At 41.3% G+C, this 27,920-nt stretch overlaps 1 protein-coding gene across 1 annotated transcript in view; it reads right to left on the reverse strand.

Annotated features, from left to right (window-relative positions):
- Positions 1-45: 45 nt before the first annotated feature.
- adamts10 (ADAM metallopeptidase with thrombospondin type 1 motif, 10) overlaps positions 46-27,920 on the reverse strand; it is a 40,596-nt gene continuing 12,721 nt past the window's right edge. Inside the window, exons 5-24 of the mRNA XM_079680024.1 lie at positions 27,407-27,575; positions 26,793-26,995; positions 25,280-25,363; positions 21,847-21,992; positions 20,352-20,395; positions 19,585-19,690; positions 14,784-14,930; positions 14,394-14,535; positions 13,460-13,567; positions 12,796-12,941; positions 11,840-11,903; positions 11,355-11,457; positions 8,739-8,872; positions 6,347-6,470; positions 2,521-2,601; positions 2,060-2,223; positions 1,846-1,972; positions 1,138-1,267; positions 535-739; positions 46-102 (exon numbers count right to left, since the gene is read on the reverse strand). Of these exons, the coding sequence (XP_079536150.1) occupies positions 61-102; positions 535-739; positions 1,138-1,267; positions 1,846-1,972; positions 2,060-2,223; positions 2,521-2,601; positions 6,347-6,470; positions 8,739-8,872; positions 11,355-11,457; positions 11,840-11,903; positions 12,796-12,941; positions 13,460-13,567; positions 14,394-14,535; positions 14,784-14,930; positions 19,585-19,690; positions 20,352-20,395; positions 21,847-21,992; positions 25,280-25,363; positions 26,793-26,995; positions 27,407-27,575 (2,469 nt within the window). The 3' untranslated portion in view covers positions 46-60. The remainder of the gene's footprint in view (positions 103-534; positions 740-1,137; positions 1,268-1,845; positions 1,973-2,059; positions 2,224-2,520; positions 2,602-6,346; positions 6,471-8,738; positions 8,873-11,354; positions 11,458-11,839; positions 11,904-12,795; positions 12,942-13,459; positions 13,568-14,393; positions 14,536-14,783; positions 14,931-19,584; positions 19,691-20,351; positions 20,396-21,846; positions 21,993-25,279; positions 25,364-26,792; positions 26,996-27,406; positions 27,576-27,920) is intronic.

A 27,920-nucleotide genomic window follows, 5' to 3' on the forward strand; every position in this document is an offset into this window, starting at 1 on the left:
GAGGGGACAGGGATTTGGAGTCGATGGGAGGGTGCAACAGCGGGTCATTGCAATCAGAAATCATGCGAAAGAAGCTTTTGTAATCCACTCAGAAGAGGGCAGCTGCTCTATTGGAAACAAAGTCAAGAGCCTGATCAGTTCCTGGAAAGTTCGCTGGACAAATTCCTTTTCTGTGTGTGTCATTGCTACATTACACAAACACCAGATAAAAGCTGAAACCAGCAGATCTTAAAGATATATTTTACAAGTCTGCAAAGGCATAAAAGACATATTTAAACTCCTACTGTCTCCCCAAAACTAAGGTTCAACATTAAAAACATGTGAGGGATTCCCCACATGACAAATTTAACAATATTATGTTTTTTAAGAATGCAACAACTGCAATTGTTTGGTCTGCTCTGCGATTCTGTTGCATATTGCATGGCTTTACTCTCCTGCGCTAATGTCTAAGTTTCTAAGGTTTCCACTGGACAAACTTCATATAAGAGAAAGACTTAAATGCTACTAAAACATGTAAGATTGGATCCCTGTTACCTCTGACCAGTCCAGGGCCAGCCACTCTGGGGGGCAGCTGTGGTTGCTGCAGGGCTCAGTGAGAGGGGGCCGCGGCGTCGCACAGGCAGAGTCGTCCAGGACCTTCTCCTCTGTCACAGAGAGCCGCCTTTTACAGAACACCTCCCGGGTACGCAGGCCGCTGTTACAGCTGCGACTGCACTCCGTCCAATCTCCTGTCCACCAGCTACAGCAGAGAGGGAGCTTTTCATTTACATGTTCCTATTGCATTGCATAATATAGTGAAGACATGATACTGTAGAAAGTCCCAGGATGAAATAGGAATGCCCAGCATCACAGTGCGCAAACAGACAACATTACAATTACAATACACAAATACGTGTTTATGAACGGTTAACACTTAATAAAGACAACATTTTAAGTACCTTAAAGGAAATCTGACAAAAAAGGAGTCTAACCCCGAGTTATTTCACCGTCAAAAGTGTGATTGTAGAATGAACCCTGAACAATCACACAAATATTAAAATGCTTTTATCTGGCAAAAAAAAAGAAGTTATGAACAAATCCTGAGAAATATGCATTTCATTTTCATGAAGAAAATCTTATCAGCAGGAGACTACTCACGATGGGGAGCATGGCTCAGTGTTGCAGGATCTTTTCCTCTCTTTAGGTTTGATCTTCTTGTCACAGAAGTGATTGTAGACGACTGAATGATCTGCCTGCTTCCTACACACCACCTGCTGTGTCTGCACACCTGCGACAACATGACACACATAGGCATTATAAAGTGAGTGGATACGTTAGCATCTCCATGTTGTTTTGAACCCTGCCACAGTGCGATTATTAGTTATGTGGGAAAGGCCCGGGTAATCCAAGATCTATGATAGTGCTAGCGAAGCTTTAGTATGGAAGACAAAGCGAAAATAAATCTGGTCTAACAGCATTTTTTTATCTCTTACTTCCTCTCAGTTTATTGCCATAGACAGTGTTGCCTTAGTGTTGATGTTAAACTGTCATTCATAGAAAAAGTGACACGATTTAACAGGCTGTCTCCTTTAGGACCCCATTTACTTCTCAGAGGAGAAAATTAGCTCGTAAACTAAAAAAGGTCAGTGAGGGAAAAGGAGATTAGCAATGTGTGATATCTCCAATCTCAGAGTCGGTGATCTGCCCAAATGCCTCAATAGGGACTCTACTTTTTTTGCCCTTCTACCCTTAACTTTTATGTGACATTGGACACTTATGAATGGTTTTAATCCTGCGTGTGTGTTTGTGTGTGCGTGTGCGTGTGCGTGTGCGTGTGCGTGTGTGTGTGTGTGTGTGTGTGTGTACCTCCAGCGCAGAGGGCTGAGCAGCGGGACCAGGAGGTGTAGTGCCAGGCAAAGCCCGTCAGAGGTTCCCTGTTCATTGGGGGGTTGAAGCGATAGTGGACCCCCGGGTTCTCCTCACGCACCAGCACCTGAATATTCAAAGGTTTAAAATACATGATGGTTAAACTTTTTCAAGATCCCAATTTGTTAACACAGAATTTTTGATCCATTCTTACCATGACAATCAGGGTCATGTTTGTTGGCCCCAGAGCTTCAAGAGTTTCTGGTCCGTCAGTGGGGCGCCTATAGTGGAAGACGGTCCCGCCGACATCAAAACTACGCGGTGTGTCAATGGTCAGCTTCCCATTGATGAAGTACTGGTCCCCTTTACTCTTTAGCACTGGGAACCAGAGGAGAGTGACAATACGAAGGAAGAAATGAATGGTAGGAAGGCAGGAGTATTCAGAGTAAAGTTAAGACATTCAGATAAAAACCTATAACGATTCCTGATCATTTTATCATCATTTTATTTTGCTTATATTCTGTTTATTTGCATGCTTTACAACTTTGAATTTCACCTGCTGTAAAACAATTTCCTTTTGGATAAATGAAGTACTTTACTTAGTATATGTATATTTCTCTAACTCATCACATGTACAGGCAATAACACTAAACATAAGCTTGAATATAATCTTACCAAGGTAGTTGAGGGAGATGTTGAGCTCTTGTATGTGGATGAACACTGAGCCTTTAGGAATTCTGACCACTTCTTCATAACCTGAGACACACAAAGTCAAAAAGCTAAAGAAGGGGATAACAATGCATAAGCAGTTTTAAGCTCTGCGGGACGCCAATGGACTAAGCAGAGGCTTCAGATTCCAGCTGCATTCCTGGGCAGCCGGCCTCAGCTTGGCTCTCTGCTAGAGAACGAACCGAGCCAAGAACCGGCTTCTCCCCTCTTCATCTCGTCCTGCCATCTGGTTTAGTCTCTTTTTCTTTTTACGCTCATCTCACCTCTGCAGAGAAAACCAATCTTTTACAGTCAGTGCAGCCCTGTAAATAACTGTAGGCACACACAAATAATTTAAAAAAATTAAATTATTCCTTCCAAAGCTTTGACCACAAAAGCAGAGGTTTGGCTTGTGACCTCCCTATTGAGCTCTGCAGGTCGGATTGACCCTGCTCTGGGTTTCTGGATGGAGGCGACAAAAACTAGAGCAACAGATTTGGAGTTTGATGGCCACAAAGGCTGGGAGAGCAAAAGTGTGAGAAAGGTTTGATCTGTTAATAATTGGGAACCTGTGTGGTACACTTTACTGCCTACCAGAGACACAGGCTGGACAGACGGAAAAAGTTTTTAAGAGACATTGTTGGATTGGAGCCAAGAGCACAGAGAATAGACTAAATGTTGCATTGTCTATCAAAAAAGTCATTTATGTCCTTTTTCCTCCATTTTAAAAGTGTAGGTTCAATGGCTTAATCCCAGACCACATTGAAATGCCTTGAGCAGAGAAGAGAAGCACTGGCTAAAGGCTTTGGGAGTTCAGCTTAATCAAAAGCTTGTTATAGACATGACTAAGTGATTCAGAAATCTTTCTGTATCCAGAATAAACCTCCAGAGATGTTTGACTGGCTCTGGAGTTTCAGTTTGCCTCGAGATGAAAACAAGTTGTACGGAAGTTGTGACCAAGTCAACCGAGTTCCTACTTTTAGGACTTCTGACAGGTTAGTCAAATGTAAACTGGCATCTCTGTTGTTTCCCCGACTCAGACTGTAAGGAATCTGGGTGTGACCCTAGATAACAAACTGTCCTTCACTGCAAACATAGCTGCTACAACCCGCTGCTGCAGATACACTCTTTACAACATCAGGAGGATACGTCCCCAGCTGACCCAGAAAGCGACGCAGGTTCTGGTCCAGGCTTTCGTCATCTCACGCCTAGACTACTGCAACTCTCTCCTGGCTGGTCTACCTGCATGTGCCATCCGACCTCTGCAGCTCATCCAGAATGCAGCGGCTCGTCTGGTCTTCAACCTTCATAAATTCTCCCACACCACGCCGCTCCGCTGGCTTCCAGTAACTGCTAGAATCCACTTCAAAACAATGGTACTTGCGTACCATGCTGCGAATGGATCTGGCCCTTCCTACATCCAGGACATGGTTAAACTGTACAGCCCAGCGCGTGCACTTCGCTCTGCATCAGCCAAACGGCTTGCTGCACCCGCACTGCGAGGGGGACCCAAGTTCCCATCAGCAAAAACAAGTGGGTTGCTATCCTGGCTCCAAACTGGTGGAATGAGCTCCCCATTGAAATCAGGACAGCAGATAGCTTGCACATCTTCCGGCGCAGACTGAAAACTCATCTCTTTCGACTCCACTTTGAGCGATAGAATTACGAACAAATAACTGCTAACAGAGCACTTATATACTAATAAAGGACTGGCTTATCTAAAGCCAGTTGAGTAGCACTTGAAATGTTTGGCTGATGTACTTATATGATTCGGTTTTCTTCAAGGTTGTATCTTCCTGGTCGAATGTATTTACTGTAAGTCGCTTTGGATAAAAGTGTCAGCTAAATGCAATGTCATGTAAACTTAAGTGACCTCTTTTTACTTAAGTTTGTATTGGCAAACATTGTAATTAGACGGCCAAACCTATAGACACTACTATCTTTTCAGCTTGGACCCTGACTTCAACATCAGCTAACACCTTTGGGATAAATGAAAGCCAGGCCTCATTGCCTAACACCAGTGTGGACGTCACTCATGCTTTTGCAACTGAAGGGGAGAAAATCCCAGCAACCAGGTTTCAAAATCTTGAGGGGAAAGCCGTCCCAGAAGCTGTTATAGCATCATATTAATAACCATTGTTTTTGGAATGAACCAAGACTCGCAAAACCAAACAGTTGCACATTGTCTTTGTTAAAAAAACCTTAAATCTATATTTGGCGCTTTGGTGGCAACAACTGCAATGCATGCTGGGACTGCAGCTGATTAAAGGAGCACTTCACTGTTTTAGGACATCAGTGTAATTGACATGAGGAATACAGGTAAACCTGTAAAACCCCCTTTAATAAAAACACTGAACGTAAATACTATCCCCAGATCATGAAAAGCGTGACTCAGCAACCTACACTTTGACTTCAGCTCTCCTAATGGATTTTTTTTAAGGGTAACAGTAATGTCAGATATTTGGCAGATAGTTGCGACCTCAGCTGGGGTTGACCGGCTGGCCTGGCCACTGCGGTGCAGAGCACAGCTGCCGGCTCAGGGTGCGTCCCTTCCGAGGAATCCTGGAAGGGGGTGAGTTGACAGTTGGGTGAGAAACTCTGAAGTCGGTGTTGCGGGGAGAAATGAAACCCAGAATAGATCCAAAAGCAGCTGGACCTCAAGCCACACTGGTCCGACCTCACCTAAATCTGTCTGCCACGTGTCCCTTGGTAGCTGCTGGATAAATATATGTATGCATATACAGCGTATGGTATTGTATATGCGTCTATTTATGGGTTAAGAGTTTTTCAGGGAGTGTTTTTACTTCTCAGAATTTATTTTGTCAAATTCTACTTAGTAACCCATGCTGGCTTTTACTTAAATCGTAACCCTTATTGACCTTACAGCTGTTCAGCCACTTAATTGTTACAACAATATATTCAATTGACTCTATAACCATGCACCGATAAGGAACTTGGTTCTTTAATGGTTTATATTTTTGAAGGACATGTAAGACTTGGTAGCTTCATTTTAGATGAAGAAACCTGAAGGGTTAATTCAGGGTTCTTTATCTTTCTCTTTGTATACTGTAAGATTACCATTGGTCATGTCATTGGTGGACGCATTACATTGTTTATATGCAGATCATATACAATTATATCTTCCTGTCAACCCTATTCTAAGTCTATATTTACAGACAATGAGACTAACAACTACTATAGAGCAATTTATAGGCGTTGGTTATTATGTAACACAATAATAAGAAATGTCATGAAGAAACTAATGTAGACACAAAGATGGATAAGACTAGCGATTGTTATAATCTGTAATGCCAACTTTAAGCCTAGGCTGCGTCAACTGGTCGGACATACACATAATTTATCTCCTAGCAGAGCAGGTGCTGAAACAAATGATTCTCCTGCAGCTTTGTAGAGTTCTGTTGGCTTTATCTAACTCATGGCTGTAACAGTATGCTGCTGTGGACAGAGGTTGCATGTGAACAGACAATTATGTGATACACTTTGAATGTCTGGGGTATCCTAACTCACATGGCAAGGCAGCTTTCCAAGATGCATTTACAGTCCAGAGCATTCAAATCCAAATGTTGATTGTGCACAAAACGAATAGAATGAATAACTTCTCACGGTAAATGCATCCCGTTAATTGAATCTGAATCTCAGGAGCAGAGGTGTTTCAATATTTATCAAATCTTCCCTCGGCCATGAAATCATCTTCATCTATATGTGCAGAAATCTCTGTGGCAGCATTTAAAATGTATGAGTTGGCTGGTGCTTGAGTGTTTGAGTTCTGTACCTCCTTCGGGCAGCGAGTCGTTGAAGAGTCCCTCCACAGAGTCACAGCTGCTGCCGTCCCCTCCGCAGATCCGGCAGCGATCCTCGCGCACGTCCGAGCCGAGGACTCGATCACAGCCTACGTGCTGAAAGAAGGGAGAAACAAGTGAGCTTAAGGGTCAGTCAGGGTCATGGGGCACAGTCAGTAAGTGGAGAGGTGTCGGGGGCCGGGCTGAGGGATTACCTCTAATGTCTTCAAGACCACTTTTCCAAAACACAGAATTATCAGATGGTAAGACCAGATGTGTTTTTTGATCCTGTGCAGACTTAATGCTCTGAGGTTGCTAAACTCATAGCTGTCGACATAAATAAGTTTCATGATGAGTGAAGCAGGTGGTTTCACTCAAACTCTTTAACAGGGAACCAAACCTAAACAAAAGGGTAGACAATGAATGGCAACAGCGCTCACACTCATATATTCATATGGCAGTTGTTTATTGTAGAGAGGGATAATGAGACTTATGTTTATTATTACTTTTACACTGATTAGATCACATTTCAAAAGTAAAAAGCTAGGGTTGAAACTGAGATTCAACTCATGGGTATCGGCTGGTGGCTTTTTATTGTGGGTAGTAAGACGTTTTTAAACATAAAGGTCTCTGGACTATTAGAGGGCTTATAAATATGGGTTTTTGTGATGCTGAAATATATGCTTTAAAAAATGAACTTCCACACCACATTAATGAACAAAAAGTGTAGGGATGTTGTGGTTTGTATTCATTAAACTAAAGTGTAAAGTCACTACAGACTCCACCTAAAATATTAGCGTTTATTTAACTTTGCATTTGGTTTGGCATTTACTGCATACTAGAAGCATATTTTTGATTCATATCAGATATATGCTAAAGATGTTTATAGAGAGAGTTAGACAAAGTAAATACTTTGAAAACAAACACTGTTTTTTAATGAGGTTTTTTGACAAAATACCGAGCACGGTTAATAGGTGCTCATTTATATCTATGTGCATTTTCCCTTCTTTAATAAAAATGACCATAAAACAAATCCCACCTCTTAACTTAAGAGCTGTACTTCACTCGTCTCTAGAAGCCTTATAACAACAGGTGCAGTCCAGGAGTCGACTGAAAGCTGTGCCACATGTTAGTCGAACACCATTATCATAGATGTAGTAAATCTGGCCCTGTATATGTTGTCCAAGAGATCTGGGGAAAAGGTGCTCTGACTCATGCCTTTTGTCTGCAGCAGCAGATTTTGTCCTTTTCCTATCCACTTCATTCTGTTTCTCCCATCTTATCATTGTCAGACCGCAATCACAAAACTGAAACCAAAAAGGAAGATATTTATCCTTAGTGTTTTTTAAGTTAGATTTTCATTTCAAATGTGTATATAAAACATATGAGAGGTGACATGATGGAGAAGAATAATGGGAAGGATGACTGAGTGGAATAAGTCAGAAGAAAAGTGGAGTAAACAAAAACAGGGATAGGAATGGATGAAGAGTCAGAAAGGGGAAGAAAAAAAGAGAAAGAGAACAACTGCAGTGAATAAAGCGTGCCTGCAGTGCAGACAGACTAATAGCTGAGCAGGAGGGTCACTGAGTTCTTTCAGATCAGAGCAGAGCAAAGCATGGGGGAAATCAGAGAGATCGGTGCAGGAGGAGAGAACAGAGAGGAGATGTTGATAAACAAAACTCTCTTCTTGGATGAGTTCAGCCTCCCTTACATAACCTTTGAGACCCGTCAATAAGCCAGATCATGGGGGGTAAGAGCCAGGACAAGGGGAGGTGAAAACTATTTTTGTTGGCACTCAGACAACCACAAGACAACACACTGGAAATCAGGATTTTTTTCTTTCTTCTGTCCTCACTTTTTTTCCTTTTCCATCGAAAGATTCAACTTACTTTTTGGAAAATGCTAGATCCAAAATAAACAACAAGTGGATCAATTTTAGCTGCACGCTATTACCATTCATTTGGTCTACATCCCTTAACAAATGGACCATGAGGCTGCCAAAACGGGTTCCAGGAACCTTTTGGGCCTCCAGGTGGTCTTCACTTTAAAATGAGCAGCTAGATGTTTTGTTTTCATTAACAGCCGAGATTAAGAGAGAGCATGGTTGATGGGAATGGAAGATCACTGCCAAAGTTAAAACAATTTCTCAGTTAAGCAGCTGATTGTGATGATCGTCCGCAGTCATTGTTTAGACAACACAGTGGCGGCAATCCAGGGTTTGGAGAGCGAGTATAAACAACATTATCTCATTCGTTTGTTGATCCTCTATTCTGCTGCTTCAGCTTCAACTGTCTGCTCACATGCAGATGTCTAATGGCTCTAATTTATTTCAATTAAACGCTTACATGAAGACTTACAAACACACACGGAAAAGCCTTATCTCACCTTACACTCTCCATTTACACACACATCCAAAGAGTCGTCTCGGCAAGGCGTGCCGTCCACCACGGCTGGAGCACGCTCCGTGTAGAAGTTGTATCCTTCTGCCAGACAGTTGAGAGAACAGGGTTTCACCCCACCTACACACAGACATACACACAGGGAGCACACCAGAGTATCAGTATACCGGATTTATAGCACACAAACATGGACATCAACCCATTCTATTAAAGCTGCATGCACATGTCCCGATGCAAGTACAATACACATGCACATGTAGTGTATGTCTGCACAAATCTAAATATTATAAACACGCACACGGTCACAGGGAAAAAGTGTTCAATTGAAAGACATATATTTCAAGATTTCCACAAATGGCACGCACAAGTTCTCTGGCCAAAACGTTCTTTGGCGTTCCCTATTTTCTTAGTCTATGCTGTTGTATTGATTTACCAGAACATAACAATTGAAAGTAAATTTCACCAAATGCCAGGTTCAGACTCCAGTGACAACCCACTTTTATGTGCACTGGTTTATGTGGGCAAAAGCATATAGGACAAATGGCAATGACAGTTCTCCAATACTATAACATAATGAAACATAGATTATATTTGATACTTTTAGATCCCTTTGATAAGGCTGAAAATGTAAGTTTAATTTAAGAAGTTATCATTTAAATGTTGCTCTTTCAATTTCCATATAGTTATAATTTAAATGTTACTCAAGTCCAGAAAAGCTTATAAATTAAACTTTACTAAGGCAGCACTCAATTATTCAATTATGCAGCAAGGCCAATTTACCAAAAACGAATTTCCAGTGCTGGCTAAATGTGAATCTATAAATCATTTTGTAACCACTATAATGTTTAGGTCATGTTTGTTATTGTCCAACATGATACATACCATTGAAAAAGCACATCATATTAAAACAACTTGTGTTTTCAAACCATACAAAATGATATGCACTTATGTTTCCAAACAGTTCAAAGATATTTAAAACGTTCCATCATAGAAGACAAATAACTATATTTGTTCAGATCTCTAGTGATTTGTAAATACTCTGTGACAAAGGATATCCATAACTAAACACAATTCATAACACAAACCCACACAGTTAAGAGTGATTTGCACTTGCAAGACTATACCACATTTTCTCATACACACGCCCGCACTAACACACTCTGAGGTCTTGTCTGGCCATGTTGTATATATCCTTCATTCATCCGTGCGGCTCTCCAACAGCTCCACTATTTGAGTGGCTGTTGACATCAAATTGGGCTGTGTTTGTTTGCGTTGGCAGCGCTGTAGCAGGTACAATATGTACTGGAATGGAGAAAAAGGGAGAGAGAGCATGTACTAAGATGACCTGTAGACGATTAAGTGGTCAGACCATGGAAAACTACAATTCCCATGGTGCCTAGCTTTGGCAGGGCAAGCGCGGCTCGCGGCAGGGTGTGTTTTATGGAGTGTGAAGGTTGAACGTAAAAGCTGTTGGACTGAGAACAGCAATGTGTGACAGCATGTTTGTTAAAAAAAAAAACAGCTTAAACAACAGACCTTTTTTAATGAACTGTCTTTGGCTGCGTGAGCGGAGAGAGAAAGGCTGCCTCTGTTCTCAATGTCACCAGAGAGAGATTGCATAATGGTGAACTAAATAAAGTAAGAGGAGGAGAGACCAGAACAGTAAGGACAAAGTCAAAAAGCAAGAAGAAGAAAAGGAAGCTGTCTTCGTGGAATGAGAGGGTAAAAATGAAAGGAGGTAAGCTGACATGAGAATGTGAGGAGAGTGAGAGGGCTGCAGAGGGGCTGGGCGGTGGAATATGGCCTTAACGCAGGGCAGAGTCTATGGCACCGTTCCTATTTTAACAGCTGCAAGGGATTTCCATTGTAAAATCAGCTGACTTGATGAAAGGAGCACTTGTTGCCTGAAGTTGGATTTTGCTGGCCGGCCATCTCTGTAAGCCATTAGGTTATTGGAGGGATAGATTAAAGGCAGTTATGTCGCTATTTCTTTTTCGCGTCCAGCACAGTGCTCATCAGGAGCGAGAAATTCTCGCAAAGCATTTTGGGAATGCATGGCGCTCTGCAGCCAGCATCTGCAGGCCAGACAAGAAGCAGTCTGCAGCTTAAATTCTCTCTCCACGAACACCCTCACACGTACACACACACACACACACACACACACACACACACACACACACACACACACACACACACACACACACACACACACACACACACACACACACACACACACACACACACACACACACACACACACACACACACACACACACACACACACACACACACACACACACACACACACACACACACACACACACACACACACACACACACACACACACACACACACACACACACAACACCTTCCAACTCATGACTGCTGATCATGTTCCGTCAACCCTTGCTTTCAGCCCAAATCTTTGTTTTATCTGATTGTGTGAACCTACTACTGAAACTACTTTAGATTTGCCCTTGAACTCTTATATTTTAAAGGTGGATGTAAAACCCAAACAATGAGCTTTAAGACACTAAAACACTCAATAGAGCAGAGGGAGATGTTAAGGGCAAAGAGGTACACACACACACACACACTCACCCCCTCTGTATGGCTTCCAGGTGTAAAACTTTCCCCGGAAAGGAACACTGTCAAAATCTGCGCACTGAATAACCCGGAAATCCAAAGAGCCTGCAGGGCATTCCTGTAACACACACACACACACACACACACACACACACACACACACACACACACACACACACACACACACACACACACACACACACACACACACACACACACACACACACACACACACACACACACACACACACACACACACACACACACACACACACACACACACACACACACACACACACACACACACACACACACACACACACACACACACACACACACACACACACACACACACACACACACACACACACACACACACACACACACACACAGCAGAGTCCCATGCAAAATACCATACACAAACACATTGAATAAATTATATTCATGTTTTAGATTATAGTATGTTGACCATGACGGCGATGAAGAGCAGCTATACTCACATCAATATTGCAGGACCTGAAGCGCTTTCTCTCCCCCAGACAATACTTTCCACCGATAGTTGGCCTACAACCAAACACAAAGTCAGTCACATCTGAGTACAATTTAAAAGCTCTAACCTCCATCACTTCCCCACACAACACTGGCTCCTGATCCCTGCTTTGTCTGCCTGCATCAGTGTGTTTTCAATCTCACTGTCTGTACCTTTTATTGCTTTATTGTCTATTACAGACTGGCACGACAACACCTCTACATAAAAACATATTTTAAAACGCCAGCGAAGAAATCTCGAGCCAGCCGCTGACGAATAGTTACCTCAGCTCAACTTTCAGCAAATTGAACCGAATGGAGCCAAAACAAATGTGCAAATGATTCTCAAAAATGATAAGAAAGAAAACCGTTGGCCTCAGATTTGAATCAATTTATTCTCAGTTTAATCAATTCAAGATGAGGGATATGGTGACTGCGATTCGAAAGCAAGTCTGCCAGTGGTTTGGTGATGACTCATCGGAGTTGTTTTATACACACAAAAAAGTGGCACTGTTGCCTGTAAATTAATGTGAGCCGTGGAGCTTTGTGCTGTGATTTTATATGTTTATACTAATAAGGGGGTTTATCTGAGTTCTCAAGTGTCCTTTGGCAGGTAAATGATCATTCTTCTATTTCCAAGGTAGCATGAGGCCGTATTGTGACGTATTTTTCTTAATCGTAAGTGAACACATGTTTAAACCAAGATTCCTCAAACTTTTAATTATACATATCAAGAAAGGGTTTTAATTGTATTTCATAACAAGAGTAACTACAAACAGTCTGGAATGTGGATCAGTACTTTCAAGTTGATACTTGACAATGTAATATCGGCAACAGATAATGATGCGCTATACTGTATATCCAAGTTCATCTTAAACCCCAAAAATAAAGCATTTGAGAGGGGTCACAGTTGAGAGCCTTACTGTACCTGGGGCTGTCACAGTGTCTGATGGACGAGGAGACCCCTCCTCCACACGTCCTACTGCACTCCTCCCAGGGCGACCACAGACCCCAGCCCCCATTCACGCCCTCCGGACGAGTCCCGTACAGCACACACACCCTTTTGTAGCACCACTGCAATTCAAATACACATTTTTTTATACATATCTTCAGATACAAAGACTTTGCATGTAAACAATGAAGTTACGAACATTTTAAAGTTTGTTAAGCGAATTTAATACTACACAGGATACTTTAAGACCAGTTTTATTTACTTTGTTAAAACAGATATTTTCTCTTTTAAAAAGGGTTGAGCATGTTTATATTTTTTGGGTCATCATGCTTTAGACACAAAACACGCCAAGATGTGTCAGAGATGCTGTATGTCATAGTGGTCATACGAATAAAGCTATTTGAATTTAAAATGCTGTACTGAATACCTATTTTTTCCCATTGTACATTCAAGGCTTTTATTAAAGTCTTTAAATTAAGATTTGAGTGTTTGTTGGCATATAAGAAAAAACTAGTTTAATATTTAATAGAAACTGTCTAAAGAGTTCCCTGTAAAAGAAAGAAGCAAAGTTGTCCTACATGTATCCTTTGTGCAGGCAACAGGCCCCCTTCTGCCCTCAAATCATAATGTAAGTATTTACCCCTTTCTCGATGGTGTTGGTCTGACAGATGGTTCCCTCTGCAGCGGGGATGCTGCTGGTGATACAACGGTTGCTCTTGCTCATGCACCAAAGTTCACTGCAGACTTCCTGCGTGTGAATGAAAGAAGAATAAAAACATGAAAAAGAGAGAAAACTTGTCAGTGAGTGTTTCTTTCTTTACAAGCTCATTATGAGGACACAAGAGCAGATGCACTCATCCTCCTCCTGCTCTCTCTACAGTGATGCCTATAACACATGGGATATGTTTTATTGAGTACATATGCTCTGACCATATAGTATCAATAGTAATGAGTCTATAAAGCTGTATACACCCCGTTCCAGATGTCCATTCCCGCTGAATCTGGCACCATAAAAGTTGACCAAGCAATAAAGTGGATGCAATTCAACAAATGTATTCCAAGAAGTTTCACGTTGTCAAAGAGACCAACTTGAAGGAGAGAGGCGGAGGAATACCAATAAGAAGTGAGAAGCAAGGTAAACAACATAAATTAAGATTAAATCCTTTATTAGAGAAGGATTAAGTCAGCCTGGTACCATCATAAAGAATAAGAATAAATATTTGTATCATCAAACATCAAAGAGCTTTCATCTGGTCTTTTTAATGGTGCAACTGGCAAAGGCTGTTGGAGAAGTGATGAAAGTCAGTCTTAAAAACTGAAACAGCAACTGCAGTAGTCTAGAATTAAGACTTCAAGATGTGCTTTGACTTGGGTGGCTGAAGAATTGTATCGTCAAAAAAATAAGGAGTTTTAAAAAAATCTCATTATCTCTTCAGTGCATGACTAATTTAGAGTATTGCACTAAAATGGTGTTAGACCTTACACTTGCTTAGATCAATAGGTCAACATATTGTTCTTCGCTGACTTGAGAGCAAGCATTAATGTAAAGTAAGGAACTATACCAGAGCACTTACCGCATATTTACATTGACGAGATCTGACTCCGTACTGGAAGCGGCACTGTTCGTCTGCGTCGTAGGCCTGACCCGGTGCTGTGGTGGGGTACACGAACTCCTGCTTCGGGGGGACGTTGTTCAGACAAGAGCCCATACCTGAGCTAAAGCACAGAAAACAAGGAGGGAGAGTTAAATATAATTGAACTGTTGTATTTATGATGATTATGAATTATGAGAAAAAAACAAAGTAGATAATTAAATTGAAATGTATGTTTCTACCTGTGTCTGTCTTTTCTGACCATCGGAAAGGTTAATCCAATGTTAAAACCAAGTCTTTTTTTTTTTTTTTCTCAAACCTCTGATTACAAAATGATTTGTGGTGGTGCAGATATCTGATAGGCTGACTCACTCCAGGAAGCTGGTGATGTAGTCCCGGCTACAGGCAGACCAGATGAATGGGTTTGTCTTCATGGTGATGTGGTCGGCCATCAGCTTGGCGGTCTCCTGGCTGCGGGGCCCGCAGGCATTCCCCATCCCGTCATGGTTCATCCCAAACCTAACGCACATAATTATACAATGACAACACTTTGAGGCCGGGTGGTGAGGTAATCGTTTCTGCAGCAGGGACCAGGAGAGTGTGAAAAAACATCAAAGTGGATAACCGAGTGGTTTTTATAGAAGTCGAGTGCCAGTCAGAACCCTGTCTGATAAAATGAAAATTAACAACAGAAAGGATATACGACCTGAAACATAAACCCATGGGAAATATAACTATTGATGTTACAGTAAATTCATCCATAAAAATCTGTGACCACATGTTGAAGTCATGGCTAAAACACAAACAATCATGTGACCATTAACCACATAGTACCTAATTTGAATGCATCTCTTATGTATAATAAAATAAACAGATGATACATACGTAATATAATAGGACAGTGGACAATGCTCTTTATTACATAAATACAAAGATACAAGAATGCACCAATGTAATAAACTATCAATTATCAAAATGGTTGCAGATTAATTGTTCCAGGATAACTTGTTACTCCATTCCCAAATGCAACTTATTGCATCAGCATACAGGATAGGAAAATGGCAGAGCTCTGGGTTTGAACCCCACTGACCTCAATTATGAAATGCTGAAATATGGAAAGTCATGCCCAAAGATGTTTAGTTATTCAAAAATACTCCATGTTCAACATATTTACTAATAGTTTACCAGCTGTATTAAATGTCACATGTCATGGCCATTTCCACTGATCATAATTCCATTGTTGAGGTATACTAAAATAGAAAAATACTGTGCAATTTTCCAAACTCACATTGGTTTCGCATACAGCATCTCTGTAAAGTATGTGTATTCAGCAGTATTCACTTTCTCCACTAAACGGCTCGCTGCAGCTCCCCTCCCCCCCCCCTCCGTGATTTCCTTGTTTAGCGATACACAGCCAAACACAGCCAAACTCAACCTGAACACACACAAAGTCACAGCCGAAATAAAAACAATAAGTGTGGCTTGATATTGAGTAAGAAAAAGGTTTATAGATTGATAAACGCTGTGAGAATGGTTCTGCAGAGAGAATTTTGCGCAATCCCAACTGTCTGTTATCAGCCTGCAGCACGGAGCAGAAATCTGCAGGGCTGCCTGTACTGAGTGTGTGTGTGTGGATTGGTCAATTTGGACCAATCAGCGGGGGCTTAACGTAACGGCTCCGCGGACGTAACGTAACGGCTCCACGGATTGGCCCATTTAGTTCCGGGTACATGCTTTCGTAAGCACGTACCCGGAAGAATCAAATGGATGATGACGTCATGATGACGTTTCACCAACGAGGCGTTTTGGGGAGGTATTTTCTGTTTTAGAGTTTTACTCGCTACAGGGTGTACTTTGAGGGTTTTGACTCTGCACACCGTTTACATGCAGAAAAACCTTCATAACACACAAGGGGACAGGTAATAACCGGAAAAGCATGACATGTGACCTTTAAGATACTGTGTTAGTGGTCCATTTGGTGTTGTTTAACACTCACAGTAGCTGTGTTTGAGCCTGAAATAAAAATGTTCTGAAAGCTTTTCATCCCTGTGAGTCATTTCTGTCTGGTTCAGTCTTTTCATGTTGGTATCCTGAACCACAAACAGGCCTGCATTCAATCTAAAGCTGCACAGTGATGGCAAAACACTTTATATGACAATTAAATAAAAACACATGTTGATTGTGTAGAGGAAAGAGATTGTATATAGCAGCACACTAATGTATATGCAGTCATGGATCTACCATCTGCATTAATACTTATCGGGGCTGTGTGGGATCATAATGCAACGTGACACTCAATTACAGTACTCTGAGCAAGTAAGATACTAAAATAAACCATGGTTTGCTTGAGAAAAAAGAGGGATACAATAGGTCACTTCTCTTACTGTATTCATGACAGAAACAAAACCCATTTGAAGACAGAATGTTACTAAGTGATACAGATCAGGCAAATGAGCAAACACAGTTTCCAAATAACACAGGGAATCCAGATTTAAAGAAAAATACTGAGGCATCTCCAGGTGCTTCACCAACCCAATATGTAACTAATTGCACATAAAATAGTTTGACTGAAAGAAAATATACAACTTTTAACACATGGAAATGACTCATGATGTTAGGCATTACATGAACTCTCTCCAGAGATCTGGGGGAGTAATTTGAGGAGGGAAGGATCCTCTCAGACCAGTAAACAAGAAAAGACAAATGAGACACCTCAAGGATTCCTTCAGGGAAATTTTGTTTTTCAGTCTCAGCTAAAAAACATCAACAATAGATCTGAGGCCTGTACTACAAATCCAGTTCAACATACCCTGGATATGTTTGAGTTATCTGGCTTAACTAACCCAAAATAAACGCGATCTCGCTAAGCGGTCCTACGACGCTGGTTATTAACTCGGTAACTCAAGCCAGGGTTTCTCTGTCCGGCCGAGTGCGCGTTCACATGAAAGGAAAGTGGCAGCGTTAGCAACATTGGACCAATCACAAACATGGACAAGCGTACTGACAGCGCGGCGTCATACTTACTGAATGAAAAGAAAACTATAATATTAGACAAATATGAAGAAGTTAAACTTTAACCATGACTTAAACACTTTATCCAGGATAAAAGCCACATAGTTGCACCTGCAAGGTGAATACAGCTGGTAACCGAAAAAGTGTTTGAATGCGTACATTAACAGGTTAATGATATCACTGCCCTGTCTAAGACACGAGTGGATCTGACTTTAATTACATTCGACTCAAAAGTGTTTCGTCAACTTAATGTGTTGCTTCAAATAATACTTCTGCATACAGTACGTGACACTGTAAGTGTTGCACGGCCAGATACGGCTCAAGAAGCTGACTCAGATAAGGAAATATATGATACATTATGATGTGATATGATATGAATGATAATGGGAAACATCGACGTCTGCACTCACAGTGCCGCGGACTGTACGTAATGTTAATTTGATCCGGTTACTTATGTTGTGGCAGATATTTAAGTAAGCTTTCTTAACGCTAATGTTATATAAGTCAGATTGCTCTGAAGATGGGAGGTGATATTCTATAAATATTCACGTTCACACAGTCAGTTGATTTTTGCCGGCCGTCTTTCCTGCAACGGCAGTTTTTCTGTATTTCCTTTCTCCTGTAATATGCTTGATAGCTTTAAACTCTGCACACTAAGCTCTGATTGGTCAGCAGGCGGTGCTTTCACTTATCCTGTGAATGGAAAACCTGCTCGTTCACAGGGGTGGTTCTAGGGGGGGCAGGTGGGGCCAGTGCCCCCCTATCACCGACTTTGGACCCCCCTGTGGCCCCCCTGAAAAATTAAAAAATTTAAAAAAAGTTTATGATTAAACGATTTCTTGGCTGACGGAATAGGCGGAACTAACGATATTTGTCATTCTAGTCTGACCCATTAGAGTAGGGGTCTCCGCGTAATTTACACTGGGGACATGTCGAAATTCTGTTTCCCCCACTTTACAAATATGTTTAACGCAAGCCTTCATCACCACCGAGGAGCACACAGCCTCTGTGAGCGAGCGAGACAGAGAGACCGAGAGAGAGAGGTAGAGAGGTAGAGAGGTAGAGAGGTAGAGAGGTAGAGAGGTAGAGAGAGAGAGAGAGAGAGAGAGAGAGAGAGAGAGAAGAGAGCACACCTTTATCTATTTAATATAGTTGTAAAAGATAAAGTAAGAAATCATTCCCAAAAAAAACTGTTTAAAAGGGGAGTGATTAGTAAAATATGCACAAATAAAAAGAAAGAATGCTATAGGTAACATAAGATAAGAATAAACAAGTTTAAATTATTTGTTATTGGTTGTGATCATATTCTAAAGATGTTTGGCTTATTGAAAAGTATACAGCTCTCTTTCATATGAGTGTTGAGAGCTGTATCCATACATTCATTTTGTGCTCAAAGTGCACCAGATTGATGCATTTAACTTATATGGGGGTCCACCCCCCATATAGAGCAGGTTAAAATAATTAAATTGAATACATTTTCTTTTAGTAAACACTGAAAACGGGTCCCACAGACCCGAACAGCACACGAAGGTTAAAGGTAAGCATATAATAAGGTTAAAATGTGCTAATTATATACACTGCAAAAAACTATAAAAAGAGGAGTAAAAGTAGCTCACGACTTGTTTTATTTTTTGAAAGTAGCTCTCATCCTTAAAAAGGTTGGAGACCCCTGCATTAGAGCAAAACTGTAACTATAAGTATCTGAAATAAATATGTGTACTGAAACAAATACCAATAACTGTATTGCATTGTTTTCTTATGCGCAATTACTTTGTCTTTGTCTTTTTCGTCCTGAATTTATTGTGCCCCAGCCTGGCCCCCCCAGTCAAATCGGTCTAGAACCGCCACTGGCCGTTCAGCATAAGTTACCATGGAGATCCACCCCGGTAAGAAGAGAACCAGCGTCGTAGGACCGGAAACCCAGAGTTTACCCTGAAGTTACCTCGCTAAGTGAAAATCCGGCTTCGTAGTATAGGCCTCTGGTAAGGATTCAGGATGGATTCACATTTTAAGAAAAGTTCTGCTTTTGCAGCTGCTTAATCTGCACAGATCAAACTGAAAGATAGTTTAATCCACAAAGTACCCATAAAGGATGAAATTCATTATGGATTTGTTTGGGTTTTAAATAAGGAGATAGGCCCTGTGTGTGTGCTTCACTCACGTATGTCCTATCTCGTGGGCGATAGTGAAGGCTGTTCCCAGTCCGATGTCCTCATTGATGCTGCAGCTCCTCTCCGGCTCACACATTCCTCCTACCGGAGCCAGACCTGACACACACACACACACACACACACACACACACACACACACACACACACACACACACACACACACACACACACACACACACACACACACACACACACACACACACACACACACACACACACACACACACACACACACACACACACACACACACACACACACACACACACACACACACACACACACACACACACACACACACACACACACACACACACACACACACACACACACACACACACACACACACACACACACACACACACACACACACACACATCAGTACTATACAGTAATAATAACATTATGTGTGCTCTGTAATATCTGTCTTTGGTCCGATTTGAGTTTCAAATATGTTGGCCTATCTATACCTGGGGCTGAATCATTAAATGTTGAGGTCTAAGACTTGGTTTTAGGATTACACTTAGAATTCCACTTTAGTTCAGTTTAGTGTTTAGTTTAGGCATTCAGTTGTGAGGCCTACGGTCAGGCTAAGGGGTGAGGGTTCTTATAAGAATAGTACAGTAAGTATAGTGTTTGAAAAGTACAAATATTCATAGTACAGAGAGTATAGTGTTTGAAAAGTACAAATATTCATAGTACAGTGTTTGAAAAGTACAAATATTAATATGTGTATGTATGTATGTATGTGTGTATTACCTAGGGTTTCACAGGGCTTGTTCTTTTGGATGCAGATGTCATATCTGTACACAAGAACGGAAACAACAATGCTGTTAGACTAATAACTACATACTGACACAGAAACAGCACCACTTAATAGATGTAATCACACATTGATATGCAAAAAGACTCCTAAAATATTCAGATATTAGTTATTATTGTTTAAGTCCTGCATTCAAAATCTTACCCAAGTAAAAGTACAACAGTATCAGCATCTAAAGATACTTAAGTAACTTGTATAACAGTACTCAATATGTATCATGTTATTGGACTATAGTTAGCTGATAGATGTAGGGCTGATTTTGACTCTTTTTTTCTGCTGGATAGCTCAAATGACTGTATCATCATTTAAAGTGGAGGGAAATACAATATCCCCCTCTTAGATGGAGTATAATGTGGCATAGAATGGAAATACTTAAGTACATGGGCTCAAAAATGGTTCTTAACAGTACTTGAGTAATCATATATTGAATTTCATTTAACCACTGCACATTGACATTGAGATGTAGTAACCCTCCCAGATGGTGACACTCACAGAGACAGACGTGATAGCAGACAGATATAGATTTAAAAGAACAAAAGCAGGAAACCATGGACGGTCACTGTGGTGTCATCTGTCTGGACAGTTTCCATCCTCTGCTTGATAAATCCTCTCGTAAAACCCAAGTGTTTTCACAAAGCCACCACCAAAACCACAAGACAATCATCAATCTTATATATTTGTATGGCACATTCTGTGAGGAAGAATAGGAATTTATTTGTGTGTCAGCTCTGTCCGGCCCTGTCTGATTCAGATGACTCTGTCCAAACCATGGTTGTGTTGTTAGCTGTTGCACATTCCTCAGTCAATAGCACATTGTTGAGCTGCTTAAAATGCAGATACCACTGTTGTCTGTTTCCTCCAGTATTAGTAACAGAAAGGGCAGTTTGAGAAATAACTGAAGATCGTGGAAAACCAGCGCTGTAAGATTCATCGCAGCTTTTCTTTAATTTCTTCCCACTTTCTTATCCTGTCCATTTTCTCTGGGCTGCTTTCTTCAAAACATAAATATGTCACTTGCTCTCTTTTCATATCTCTTTTACGTTTTTCTTTCCAGATGCTGAGTTGGGCAGAGCCGCCACTGCTATCGTCACCTCAAATAGGACAAGACAACAGTCTAACTTTCTGGACTTGGCATGATGAAAGCCTATGAGGATAAGGGCTGGGAATGTAGGAATTCAGCTAAGAGGAAACGCTGCTTTAACCCTTTTTTGCCCAGGAAATCAGACTTAACATATTTTTATTTTCAAGTCGCAGTAGGAGCGTTATGTTGCCCAGTGCAGCTTCTTGTTGTGCACCCACACATTGGGAAGTTTTGTGTTGGACTTACAAACAATGTCTTCATTCTAAATTTCCTTAGTAAAATAATTTATGAAGAAAGCTCTAAAACACAGTTAGTCTTTAGTTCTTACTGCTTTGAAGAAGGTTTCTTACCTGGTGATAAGCACAGCAGTGTCATGGTGAGCGATCCCGTTGTCTGGGATGGCGTTACCGTAGCTGCTCCGGTGCTGGATGTTTTTCTGCCACTTACAGAAGCTGTCTAAAGACTTCCCTGCATGGTGGTTGATCTCTAGGGTTGGCTGGAAGAGAGACAAGAGAGGTAATAAATAGTTAAAAGCAAATTAGGAAAATAAATATACGTAATATTATCTTGAACGCATAAAAGGAGAAAACGATTCAAGCAATTCTATATCTTTGAAAAGATGCTCAACTTAATAATATAACTGTATTCAAGTGTCAACAAGGGGTGATTTCAACCCTCAGATGATAAGCCCAACAATGCTATGATAGCCCAGCCTCAGTCTTTCTGTATTGCATTGTTTAACCACACCAGTTATTCTTACTGTGCTGGGAAACCATGAATCTCTAAAATGCCAATTTACATGTGCTAATAAAACATTTTAGGCTTGTGGCATTACATTTTTACGATTATCCAATGGTTTAGAATGGTTTTATTTAAAGAAGCTGGTATTTTCTCAATACATAAAGAACCACATAATCTAAAATCAGCACATTCAGCGTTACATGGTTTTCATTATATTGCATTTCATTGGGCTGTGTGTCATGGTGAGAAAACATAAGGATCCCAGTTTTAAAGGTTTAAGAAACTTCCTTGGCTTCGCTGCAAGTGAATGCTAAGGCACTGGCAGGGATACAGTGAAGGAGCTCTACAATATAATGAGTGCACAGAGGAGAAAAAGAGAAGGGAGTGCTCTGCTGGCCACAGCTGGAGAGAACCCGTAACCAAGGAATGCATGTGGTGACATAACTAGTAATTGTCTCATCCCACAGTTCCTCATTTCTGGTCCCGATGCTGGCCTGATTTTATTTTCCAGGGGCAGCTTGCCGTTTTCAGAGCTGGAAACCAGCAGCAGGACTCTCGCCGAGACTACTCTCCATCCTGTCCCGAACTCAACCTCCACAGTCCATGGAGAAAGAATAACAACACTAATATTGCCCACCACAAATGTTCCAAACAGGAACTTCTTTGCTCTGACAAAATGATGAACACATCCGAGAAGTAAATTATGGTACTAATTTTGAGGCAGTATGAATCATAAATGTTCCCTAATAAGACATTTATGGAGGAAACCTAAAACCACACTGTAATGCCTAATATTTAATTCAGTATGATTCAGATGTCAGATTGCTAGAATGTCAACATTAGAACCGCCGCACCGTCTCACCGCATGCGTTTAATGGCCGGCTAATAAGGACATTTAAGAGGTATTTAGATGGCCCAGTCATCTCCCTGGCTGTGATGATAAGGTCATATACTTTGTATGAGCTGAACCCCAGACTAGATGTCAGTTGTGGATTCAGACTCTGCTCCTTCGATAACATCCATTCACTCACTTACGTCATACAACAAGAGACCGACAAGCTAAAAGCCCTGTGAGGCTCTGCACAGCACTGCTTTGAGCTACATGTCACATGCTAATATTCTTTAAATTACCTCCTAAATTGCCAATATTTAGGAATGTTTTCCATGTTCACCTTCTGAATTAGCGTGTTAACATAGCATTAGCAAGTTTTAACCTGATAGTCGTCCTTGAAGAAAAAGTTACCCACATTTTCATCCTTGGGAGGACATCAATATTTGTAAAAACTCTTCGGCCCGTCTACACAGCAGCTTTGAAAAAATCTTGAAAGTCTTGGAGGTGGGCGTGTCTGAAAGCTTGGGGATTTTTTGCGAGCAACGTGGTGCTCGCTGCAAAAGTAGAGCAATGTTCTACTTTTGCCGCCTCGACGGAGGCGTCAGCCAATCGAATCATATGCCAGTACAAGCTCTAGCCAATCAAACCGCGTGCTTGTCTGTCTGGGGCGGGAGATTCATGTGATTGGTTATTGGTTGAGTTTCAGCCCCTCCCCCCTCCGGCAAGCAACAACGCACGCAGCCGTGTGTAGGCTGCGTTACGGCCCGTCTACACAGCAGCGTTAAAAAAATCTTCCAACGCTTCTCTGCCCATTCACTTTGAATGGGGTGACGTCACTTTTCCTCGCTTTTCGCCGAACTGCATTGTGGGAAAGCAAAACGAAGATTTCCAGGATTTCTAGGATTTTCAGGATTCCAAAGTTGAGCAATGTTCAACTTTTGAAGCTGAGGTGGAAACATCAGCCAATCAAATCCTGTTTATGCAAATCTGACAGTACAAGCACTAGCCAATCAAACCACATGTAAACTGGGAGAGACATACCGCAGTTCATTTCCTCGTATTCCAAACGTGAAATTACGGTAGCAAATCACCCGGTTCTTTACGACCAGTAACTATTTACCGGGATACAAACCGGAGGAACCAGGCATGGAGGGAGGTGGCAGAGACAGTGGGTGAAACGGGTAGGTTTTCGCCTGTTTGGGGAGTTTATATCCAGTTTACTTTGTTTTAACATTGCTATTGCTTTGTATGTCGGGGGCGGGAGATTCATGCGATTGGTTGTCGGTCGCGTTGCTCACAAAAAATCCCCAAGCTTTCAGACACGCCCACCTCCAAGATTTTCAAGATTTTTTCAAAGCTGCTGTGTGGACGGGCCGTCAGATTTGCATAAACGGATTTGATTGGCTGACGCTTCCACCTCAGCTTCAAAAGTTGAAGATTGCTCAACTTTGGAATCCTGAAAATCCTGGAAATCCTGGAAATCTTCGCTTTGCTTCCCCACAATGCAGTTCGGCGAAAAGCAAGGCAAAGTGACGTCACCCCATTCAAAGTGAATGGGCAGAGAAACGTTGGAAGATTTTTTTAATGCTGCTGTGTAGACGGGCCGTTATGGTAATCTGCCCAACCGTTTTTGAGACATTTCAGTCTGGACAAAGTAGTGGACCAAGTGTCCGACTGCTAGCGTGGCTCTAAAATATTTGTAAAATCATAAACGGAATCTAGAGGAATCTGCTGAATTTGGATCCTGATGGTGTTCTTTTGGGACTTTACTAAAAGGCTGTGTTTTGCATCAGCAGCTAAATCTAACTTCAAGCTTTTCTACACCCTGGATGTGCGTCATAGCAACGCTCATAGAGGTCACTGTTCATCAGAGTGAACCAGCAGGACAGTTACAAAGCTGCTCTGTCTGAAAGGTACAGACCCCCCCTCATATCCTTACTTTTCCGCCTTACCTCACCCATCTACCTCTTCCTTACAACCTCCTGTCTATTTCATTACAGCCACCATTCACAAGAACCACTTACAGACTCAAAGACCTGGGATCTTGGAGGAAAAGATACTTAAGCCAATCATTTGATTCCACAACGAGCTCATATATGATTGTCGGGGAAGATTTTTTTGCAGTCGGGAAAGGAAAGACAAGTACAGAAAGAGATGAGGAGAGAATACGAGAGCCACATTTATTACAGGAGTTGACAATGTCTATTTACCTGATCTTCCATCAGCAGGATGAGCCGCGTCACCACAATGTTCACTGCATTCCCCAGGCTAGAATCCTGGAACAGTTTGGCAACCTGACCTCCAGGGAAACAAGAAAAGAGCAGTCTTAAAAATAGTTAATAGACCAGAGGAGAAAATAACACTAGAGCCCAGACAACACTTGAAATAAACACAGGAATAATTCCTCATAAAACTAGAGTTGTAATGGCAAGAGAAGTTCTACGAGGAGAAAGACTCAATCTTGAAAATGTATGGAAAACTACCACTAATACTACCTGATTTCCAGTTCAGGGACTAGCCTTCATGCATTATATTGTAAGATTAAAAATGTATTGGTCAATTCTCTAAATAAGACCACCACAAACTCTGGATTCATTTGTAGCGAGAAATGCTCAATGGCAAGAGAAAACAGAAGAGTGCTTTGAACTCATCCCTGTCTTTTCCTCTACCAAGATCAATTTTACATTATAACCAAACACTTATTCTACAAGACAGAATAGTCTGAGAATTTTAGAAGGTCTGTAAAGTCAGTGCACCACAAGTGTAAATGATTATTTAAGAGTTAAAGCACCAACACTAATCAAAAACAACCAGAGTTAGAACCACTACTACAGACACTTGTCATTAGTGGTGTCTGCTGTAATTTGGCACACTTTGCTCCGCACCACTCAGGAGACGCTGTTGGTTTCAGAGATTCTGTAACACTCCAGATGCAACCTTCTTGTAACAATAGTGGCTGACCAACCCTTCATTACATACATTCCTAACATGTGTATGTATGAGTTTAAAGTGATTAACTGTGTGTGAGAAGATCCGCAGTGACAAGAAACGGTTAAGATGATGACATACAATCTGAGCGTGACAGTAAAACATGTGGCCTTCACCAGAAAAAAAAAGAAAAGGTTTATGCATTTGTTTTCCTTTCTGTCTCTAAGCATTAATCATGCAACTAAATTAAACCAAATTAAATTATTTTAACAATAAATAAACAAGTTGTTGACCTAAATGTTTTGTTTATTTGGGTTTTTAACTGGTTTTAAAAGGGTTTTTCATGAACAATACTATTGCGTCATTATAGTATCTATAAAAATATATATATTTCCTTTGTACCAACACTTACAAAAAAGTGATATTAGACATATTGAACACCAAAATAGCTTACAATGACTGTCCAAAACAAAAACACAGTAAACTTATTTTTAACATTGTAGACACATTCTTTAATCTCCTCTGAAATATTTCGAATATGAACTTGACTCCAACGTGCTGTCAGTTTTGTTTTGATGTCAAATAAACAAACCACAATTGCCTGATTTTCCTACTAAAAGCTTAGAAAAAAGCTGAACTACACAAAACAGAACAACATCTTGGCTTAAAGCTTTAGGTAGATCTGCCATGCCTGAGAAAGGAAATTTTTTTTTCATCAGTAATGACTCCAATAACACTGGGAAAGTGGCTTTTCAATACATTGTGAATTTGCATCTCCGGTGTTGTGAAACTTACAATATTCATGACAGCCAGGATGTACTGTTCGATGTCTCTGCGTCCATGGTAACCCACCATCATCTTGTCAGCTACCACTAGCGTCTCCACGTAGCGCTCGCGGCTAACTGAGCGCTTTAGAGGCAGCTGGCCACGACCGACATGATGGGGAGGCGTCTTTAGAGTTCGCTGCCACCATGACGCGCCTTTCATCGGTTTCTCATCTGAGGAAGATCACACGTACACGATTTGACGGCATATAGTAAGAAATCACAGAAGCACAGCAGAAATTCAGCCAATTATACATTGAAAAAAGAATGACTCACTATAGTTTTCCTACAGCACTTTGACGCCTGAACACACTTTCAATTGATATACAGCATGCTAAAAAAGGTTAGCAAGGGTTTGTTTTTAACTTTTTATTTGCAACAATATTATTTTCTGAAAATACTTTTGCTTTTGCAGCAACGCCCTACAACACAGACTCAGTCACACCCAATCACAACTGGGAACTCAGACACAACCTCAACCTGCTGCTGCTGCTGGCTGCTATGCAAATCAATCTGGGCACGTTTACTCCTCCAGTCTGGACAAAACTTCTGCTAATAAAAAGCCCAGAATATCTCTCCTCTTACCAACGACTCCACAGGATTTGCCCTTGTATTGATGGCGGAGCGATGACCGCTTGTAAACCACATGGGGGCGCCCCTCTGTTCTCTCCCCCCGCTCCGTCCTGGTCTGGTTATCTGGTGAGACAAGGGGTTCAATCAGGTACTCCTCTCCCCCTGCAACAATCACCCCCTGCTGCAGAGAGTAGAATAGAACAGAATAAAATAACAGGAATCATTGCTTTCATGAAATATCACAATCGTCACATTATTAAATAACACACATCATCCAAAATGCTCCAGTAATTATACAACCAAAATCAATCACTTATGTGCTTTAGTGACAAAAAACAATGAGCAACAAAGCAGGCAAGGTACATTAAGGTGAGCAGAAGTGAGTCTGAGGCCCTCTGAGGGATCCTCGTGCTAATGGGTCAGAAACTGGCAGTTGGAGAGGGTCAGACTGCATAACAACCTCTGGGCTTCCACTGCAGCAGATTTTGAGCACAGGGTTTAGTTTTGTTGACATTTCTGAACTCCA

The sequence above is a fragment of the Notothenia rossii genome, assembly GCF_949606895.1.
Source record: "Notothenia rossii genome assembly, chromosome: 1".
NCBI lineage: Eukaryota > Metazoa > Chordata > Actinopteri > Perciformes > Nototheniidae > Notothenia > Notothenia rossii.